General features: G+C 38.9%; 1 protein-coding gene across 2 annotated transcripts in view; it reads right to left on the bottom strand.

The window, feature by feature from the left end:
* Positions 1-2180: 2180 nt before the first annotated feature.
* sdf4 (stromal cell derived factor 4) overlaps positions 2181-8250 on the bottom strand; it is a 9480-nt gene continuing 3410 nt past the window's right edge. For both annotated transcript variants that reach the window (XM_010769027.1, XM_010769028.1), the window contains exons 3-7: positions 6948-7084; positions 6711-6824; positions 6438-6596; positions 4800-4975; positions 2181-4007 (exon numbers count right to left, since the gene is read on the bottom strand). In XM_010769027.1, the coding sequence (XP_010767329.1) occupies positions 3831-4007; positions 4800-4975; positions 6438-6596; positions 6711-6824; positions 6948-7084 (763 nt within the window). In that variant the 3' untranslated portion in view covers positions 2181-3830. The remainder of the gene's footprint in view (positions 4008-4799; positions 4976-6437; positions 6597-6710; positions 6825-6947; positions 7085-8250) is intronic.

Below are 8250 nucleotides of genomic sequence, written 5' to 3'. Positions count from 1 at the left end.
CTATCTGAATTGATTAGTCACTCACATGTTACATTACATTGCATCTGGTCGAATGTACTTACTGTATGTCGCTTTGGATAAAAGCGTCAGCTAAATGCAATGTAATGTAACATGTGAGTGACTAATCAATTCAGATAGATGACAAAGTAGCAGAATTAATGTAGATGCTTTTTAATTTGACTGTATCCCAATGAAATGACCACAGCGGAAACAATGAGTGATCTAATCTATTATCCACAGAAAATTAAATGGCTTCTGCTCAGCGATGATTCTCCATTTTAGCCACCGCAGCAGTCGGGTCATTTTTTAAGTCCTTTTTTTATCCGTGGAAAGTAACTTAGTTCATCTCAAGTGTTGTACTTGATTTGATATTTTTGTGTAGTTTAGTATTTACAATTTGTATTATTTGCTATGGGCCCGAGCACCAGCAAAATGGGGACGAGGACCGTCTAAAACTGGTGGTATTATTATAATTATTTAGGGGCACTTTTGAAGGGCCTAAGATATTTGAAAACTCATGAAAGACTGCACATATGGGGAGTGGCGAAAAATAGATATTTGATAAGGAGGTTTGGCTTGGGCGTGGCCTGTTGGTGTAGCCACACCCACAATCAGTTTTCAAAATAAAAGCCCCCAACTTCAACTTTGACATGAGTTTGATACTTCGTTACTGTACTTAAGTACATTTCTCTGGTATCAGTACTTTACTCCACTACTTATTTTTCTGACAAATTTTTACTTTGACTTCTTACGTTTCTAACACAAATACCTGTACTTTCTACTTCTTACATTTTCAAAACAGGCTGGTTCCTTTAGTTTTAATCTGCGTTTGGTGGCGTGATCATTATTATTTAGAGTCATTGCGTGCCTATTGATTTGAACACGATCCGTGTATCCATCATTTCCTGGTCTTCTCTAAAGAAGAGGGACCAATGAAAACGTTGTCATGTTGCCGTTGTTCAGCATGGAAACATTCATTAGCTAACAATGACATTATTGTTCTATTAATATAAAGGGAGGTCAGGTACTCTTTAAAACAGCTGCTAGTTATGGGTACTTTTTACTTAATTACATTTCAAAGCCTCTTTACTTTTACTTGAGTAAAGAAGTTTAGTCAGTACTTCTACTTTTACCAGAGTATTTTTAAACACGAGTATCTGTACTTCTACTTGAGTAAAGGATGTGTGTACTTTAGCCATCTCTTGACACGAGTAGTGACATTGCAGAGTATCATACAACTTTTTTATCAACTTATAATTAAACATTGTGTTTTTTCTAATACTCCAAGAAGATTCATCTTGCAGCTTGTAATGTGTATCTTCTTCGACTAGAGTGATTAAACACATTAATGTATCAATAATCTGGTCATTTTAAAATGGATGATTATACATAACCTATTTTACTTTTGGTCCTCTAGGTATATTTTGATACTATTACTTATGAATAATAAATAAGTCTTATTATAATGTGTTGTTGCTAATTTTACTAGAAATTATACTAATATTTTTTGTTTTTTAGATGTATAAACCGTCTGAATTGTTGAAATAGTAGAATAAATAATAAAAAATAAAATAAAAAGTACTTTTTCTACCAATATATGTACATTTAATAACTTTTTGCACGATGACATTTAGTTGACCGAACATGATGAAAGCGATCATTACTTGCGGTTAAAACAGAAAACAAACACCAGGTGCTATTTCAATCAGGAGAGACTTATTCCGTGAGTTTGATAGCATATTTATTGCCCGAGGGGTAATATACATTTTGGAGATTAGACCCCATTGTACTGTGATGGATTTAGGGGGGAGGAGAAGCCGACTAGGAAAAAATAAACCACCCCCTGGGGTCTAGACACTGGTGGTGGTGAAGTGCTGAAGGGGAATTCAGGTCCTTAATGATGAGGGTTCTTCTGGGCTAGCCTGGCCCTGGATCTGATGACTGGAGGTGGAGGTGGGGGTGGGTTGCATCAATTCTCTGAATGATGCTGGCGAGGGAGAGAAGAGCAGATTTAAACGTTTGCCGGGTGTGCTGTGATTGCTTGTGGGGGATGTGACGGGACTGATTGGTCTGCTCTGGGGGTATGACGCGCCCTTGCTTATTGAAGGAAGGGCGAGGGAGAGAATTGTGAATGAGAGCGTGGGAAACAGTCTCCCTGAAAGAACTTGCGCTGAGCTTCATTTAATTAATAAGAAATATTTATTGTTTCCCAGTAATTGCAATACATTTTTTATAAAGCTGTGTCACATTCTGTTTTCATAAATCTTATTTTACAATCCAAACAGGGCCGAGGACAGTGTGATCCGAGCTGAATTTATTAGACATGTGAAAACATTGTCCATGCATTTGAAACAAAAAGTGAATGAACCAAAAGATTTCACATTTTAGTCAACAGATCAAATATGATGAAGAAGGAGCACCCGTTCTTTGTAAACCAACAAAACACTTGTGATACTCAAAGATGTAGCTCTCCAAATAAATACATTCCTCTTTATCTACATCTTAACACAAGCATGAATTAAGCTTTTTAATAAAGAACAAAACAATAGGCCTTTACACACAGGGGACCTTTTGAACTTTCACACACTGCAATAGGTCAAAATGTCTGCTGGGAAAAAGGCACACTACTCTCATATATTACTCTGAACGCAAACTGTTGATGAAAACATGTGCTGAGCAGGATCACTGTACATCATTGAGGCTTTTATAACTTTTAAAAGCTATACATCTGTACTTGTACCCTGTTTATAAGTAGGACGGATATTATCTACAATGAAAACTAGCAGAGTTGTAAAAAAAAAAAAATCTTTAACCTTTTATTTTTTGGGGATTAAATCTGCACGTCAACAATAAACTGTTTGTTTTTCATAGCATCTCTATAATGTGTGTCCTTTAGCAGCATTAATAATATATTTACTCAGCTTCTCTCTGCGACAGAGGCGTTGCTACAATTAAATATTTACACTGTGCACAGACTCGCCAGATAAAAAAATGGAGGAGGCATATCCTGCAGAATAAACAAGTCTCCCCACTGCATCAGGAACGGAAGCGTCTATTAGGGGTTACAATCTCTCATATACACACATTTCACACAAATACAGTTAGATTTAGGGCCTAACATTTAAAAGAAAAAAGTCTCACAAACCATATTAACTTTATTGGCTGGCAGTCCAGGGCTGATGGATGGATGTTTTCATAGAGTGGTACAGGAATGAGTTCTAGGTTATTAGTTTAATTTATTTGACCCCTTCTGGTTCCCTCGTCTCTGACTCAACGTTTTTTTTAACATGCTTTTAGTTAGAAATAAGGTTCGTGGTTAAAAAAAAAAGCATGAGATGTTCAGGTTTTGCTCCAATACATCAAATAAATAGCCAAATTCGGAACCGCTATGTCAGAAAAATGTGCTAGAAAGTGATTAAAACAACTACTTAACGTTATCACGCCGCACATTAGCGACGGTTAGCTTAGCGGTGCTAATATGCAGTCATGAGATGTAGTTTGTTTATATCCTAATGTTAGCGTTTTACTTCCAGCGATTGCATTTACGCTTACAAAAAACAAATCATCAAAGTGGTGTAAATATGTGGAGATTATCCTGCTGAAGAAAACTTGTAAGTATCATTAACGTGTGTTTGCCAAAGATCTTATTTTAGGCAATATTCCTAAATCCAAGGGAAAAAACTCACAGGTCAGCCTAAAACAATCCATCATCCCTGCACCACTCTATTGGATCTAAAAGGGGCTGCACACTAAAGCGTCCCATGATTAGTTTGCTACTTCTGCCCCATCTGGCGTGTCTCTGAAGCCGTTAGAGAGGGGATTCACTGTCTCTAAAACTCCTCGTGGACATTTCTGGCGTAATCCATGAGCTTGCTGCCCGTGAAGTATTCGCTGTACTTGAGAATCTCGTCCAGCTCCAAATTGTGATTCTGGTTTTCGTCTGCGACGGCAATCATCTGCTTGGCCTCGTTCAGAGCGTTGTGCTCGTTCATCGGGTCCATGTACTCCTGTCCGGGAGAAGGAAGGGAAAAGTAAGTAATCCAGAACTATTTCAATTACATCTGAAATTAAATGGCAATTATAAGTTGATTATGGAGTTTTATGAGTGCTTGCTGATCAACTTAATAATAAAAGACAGTTTTTTGAAACTTCAGACAAAATGTAAAAACAATAATTATATTGAAAAAGTGATTCAAGATTCAAAGCCTTGCACAATAGCTACGGTAATGAAAATCTTAAAGGGGCCCTATAATGCTCATATCAGTATGTAGTGTCTCTACTGGGACATGTCTCCATGCTTTAATGTGCTGCAGCACCTCTTTTCACCCTCTGTCTGAAACCAGAGCCCAGTCTGCTCTGATTGGTTAGCTGGCTGGCTGGCTCTGTTGTGATTGGTCAACCGCTTAGAGATGTCCCGCCCCTTAGCCTATCACGTACAATGTGTTGGACCAATAGAAGCGCTTTAACTCTCAGGCTCAAACTAACAGAGACTTCTGCTTTTTTTATTGAATTTCTTTTGTTTGATCTAAGTGTCTGTTTGGTGGTTTTAAACACCGTTGCATTTGAATGCCTACTTCCTCTGCTTCACTGACAGCATGTAAGCAAATATTAATCTTAGAGCAGAAGTGTACTTAAAAACAGTCACATGCAACCCTTTCTTTGTTTTGGGAAGTTGACATTTCCTTTCCTTGTAATTCTTTATTTGGAGTGACAGTGCTTTTACTACCAGTAACACAATCATCATAAACTCCAGTGAGCTGTGTTTTTAGTTTAAGATTTTTCTCCTCTTCATCCCTCACCTCCAGTTCGGCCATGGTTACGATGCTGTCCCGGTCTGAGTCGATGACGTCCTCGAACTCCTTCTTCCTCTCCCGCACCCAGTCGTCATCGATGTCCTGCGCCTGCTGGTTCTCCACGGTGCCCACAGGCAGCGAGATGAACTCTGAGAGCGTCAGCTTCTTATCTCCGTCCTGGTCTGCACGCAGAAAACAATACACATTTGATATCTGACCTTTTATTAACCCGACACATGCATTCATAATGGCCCCAATCATAGAGGATTGCTTATCCAAATACACATAAAGTAAGGTACATTCAAATATACAGATCCACTATTATATTATACCAAACACATCTGCACACAGTGACATGATCTACTACTGCTTATCACCATATTTGAATGGAAATGCTCCAATAACGGGCGGTTTTTCTTTGAATGAAAGTGGATCATCACCAGAAAATTCATCAGCACTAATTCTGATAATAATTCAAAAATAATCAAATATGTTTCAGGCTCTAAAATGTGCAGATATTTTAGATTTTTTTCGTTTCATATGATAGAAAACTTGTAGGCTTTGTGTTTAAAACTGTTATTCACACAATAACAAGGACTTTTAAATGTCCCTTTAAACTCTGGGAACTCCTGATGGACATTTTATAATTCATCAATAAATGAAAATGCTTTGAGGAATAAATGTAAATGAAAAACAATCATTAGTTGCCGCTCACATACCACATAACTAATGTTTCCCCCACTTCACGCTGTCCTTTCTGAGGCCAAGTTGCCACGTTGTATTAGTATGGCGTGTGTTTTGTGCAAAAAGCATGATCAAACCATGAAAAGAAAGATAAATATATTCAAGGTCCTTGTTAAAAACCAGCTGAACAAGTTGTATCTGCCCGTCACACTGTAGTACGAGTGTAACCTAAGCTGGGTAATGCAAACTGCCTGCACTGACACGGAAACAAAATTGTCTGCATGTAAACACAGTAGGCATCTAATCTTTGTATGTTTCCAATGGACCATATAACACGGTGGTTATCTTGTACAACAGTTTGTTTAAGTACACATTTACTGCTTTCAGTAAAAACACTTCAAAACCCAGCAGCCAACTTCAGACAACCATGGCTTAACTGGAGTTCAATTCTAGAAATAGGATAACGCTAATTCAATTGGTGAAGCCTTATCTTTTTCTGCACCTCTGATGATCAGCCGTTTTTAAACAGGGTGACTACACAAGTACAGAAAGGGAACTGTGCAGCATTTGAATAAAGCCCTTTGTATCTGCTGAGTGTAAATAACTTCCCCATGTCAACCTTAAAGGAGACATGTGTTTGTATGTAGTGTCTCTACTGGGACATGTCTCCATGCTTTGATGTTCAAAAAGCTCTCTCTTTTTCTCATACTGCCTGTGCTGCAGCACCCCATTTCACCCTCTGTCTGAAACCAGAGTGCAATCTACTCTGATTGGTTAGCTGGATGGCTCTGTTGTGATTGGTCAACCGCTTAAAGATTGTGGGATTTTAGACTTTGCACATCATTTACTTGCACAAAACCCATATAATAGGAAATAGAATACCCCTTAAAAACCCCTTCAGTTTCTTTCCACTTCCTACAAATGGAAATATTTAGTCTAGGACATGAAGTAAAAACGTACCTAGGTCGCGCACAATCTCCTTGACCATGTACTTCAGCATGCCCTTGCTGTGCTCGGGGTGCAGGAAGGACAGGAACTCCTGCTCGTTCAGCAGCTGGTCGTTGGGGCTGTTGTCGGCCTGGAACCAGCGGTCCTTCAGGCTCTCCAAAACCTCCTGAGCTGCAACGGCAAGGAAAAGCATCGTCAAGTATTCCCTGGAGATCTATCTGCAGCACCTATTCTGGGACATCCTTGAAAAAGATGGACGACATTTTTCCATCATTGAATACTTACTTTCCTCATCCAGTTTCAGATCTTCATTATTCTTCACTTTCTCAGCAATTTCCTTCTCGTTGAAACCTTTGCTGGCCAGGAATTTGACTCTGTACTCGTCCCATGTCACTTGACCTAAAGACAAAAGCATGAATTCTGACTCAACAGAAAAACATTCATTCATTCGGGGGAAGCCTGACTTCCTGATTTGATCACAGTCAGCCGTGCATTAAATGATAAGAGGGTTTTCTCTCTCACCGTTAGCATCGGGGTCCACACCACGGAAACTGTTCTTGTTCTCCACCATGGCCTCCTGGAAGTGCTCCTCCGTCTTCTCCATGATCCACCGCTGCATCTCTTTGGCACTAACGCTCTTGTCCTTGTTGGAATCAACTCTGAGAAGATAGAATGACGAAGAAATATTAACTGTAAGTGTAGCGTTAAGTTCTTGAACATTAACACTTAAATCAGCTGTAATGACCAATATGCTTTACTGGCTTGTGTCCTTCTGTTTGAACTGGTCAGGCTCTAATACTTTTAAACATTTCTTTACCATTTAAGGTCAAATAAAGGGAATAAGGAAGGGGAGGGAAAGCTTTTTAAGTCATACCGAAGAATTATCAGTGATGCAAATTAGTCGCTTTTCGGCGCCTCCCGCTTTTTTAACGGTGATTTGGGTGACTTGTGTAATTCGTGGAGAACCGAAGAGTTTTCGTTTTGGGGGGGGTCCGTCAATCCGAACTTCTCACTTCAAAAAAGAAGAAGAAATCTAGATCGCAAAATAATTAAACAAGCGAGTGCCTGTTTTTCCTGGCCAAGGACAGGTTCATTGAACACAACACGAGCGTAACGTGTCTTCACCATAGGTCTTCACGTGGTTATGTCTCGTCTGAAAGTAACGGAGAGCATCGGAACGCTGCTCCAACTCTTTAAATATTGCAGTCCCCATAAGGAGCCGAACACATGCCGCAGTGTTTGCGTGGCTGTGTCTTTAGTTGTAAGCACAGTGGCGATCTGTTGTTATTAGCATCTGGTTAGCTAGCTATGCTAACGAATTTAAAGAGCTTTTCTACAACCAGGTGGAAGAGAGCTCTCTCCTGAGAGGCTCAAATAACCTCAGCTCAGTGAGGTTAAGAAAAGTCTTTTTGGGCTTATTTGGTTTGATTGACTTTATTACCGTACGTTTAACGAATATGTGTTTTGTTGTCGTTATTACGTTTTTTTCCAAATTGATATTTTTCGAGTAAGGTTAGTTATTTATCGAAAGTAGTAATTAGTCACGTACGTTTGTGTGGTCCATAACGCACCTTTTTTTCCCTCTTGATAAGCTTCGTCTTTTTTTGTCGCCATATATGGTACGACTGTTACCTGTCTAAAAAGAAAAATACGCCTAATAAAATGTTTAGTGAGAGGAAAGTTTGAGATAAGAACAATAAAAATTGTTTGACAAAAAACAATGACACGTATAATCATACGAACATATGGATAATTATTAAAATCCAGAGACAAGAAATAGATTACCACCAGTAATCTCACACGCTTGCCTATTACTACGTATTAA

The sequence above is a fragment of the Notothenia coriiceps genome, unplaced genomic scaffold (genome assembly GCF_000735185.1).
Source record: "Notothenia coriiceps isolate Sejong01 unplaced genomic scaffold, NC01 NC01_scaffold00006269, whole genome shotgun sequence".
In the NCBI taxonomy this organism is placed as follows: Eukaryota; Metazoa; Chordata; class Actinopteri; order Perciformes; family Nototheniidae; genus Notothenia; species Notothenia coriiceps.
The sequence above is the reverse complement of the archived record's forward strand: the minus strand, read 5'-3'. Positions and strand labels throughout refer to the sequence as shown.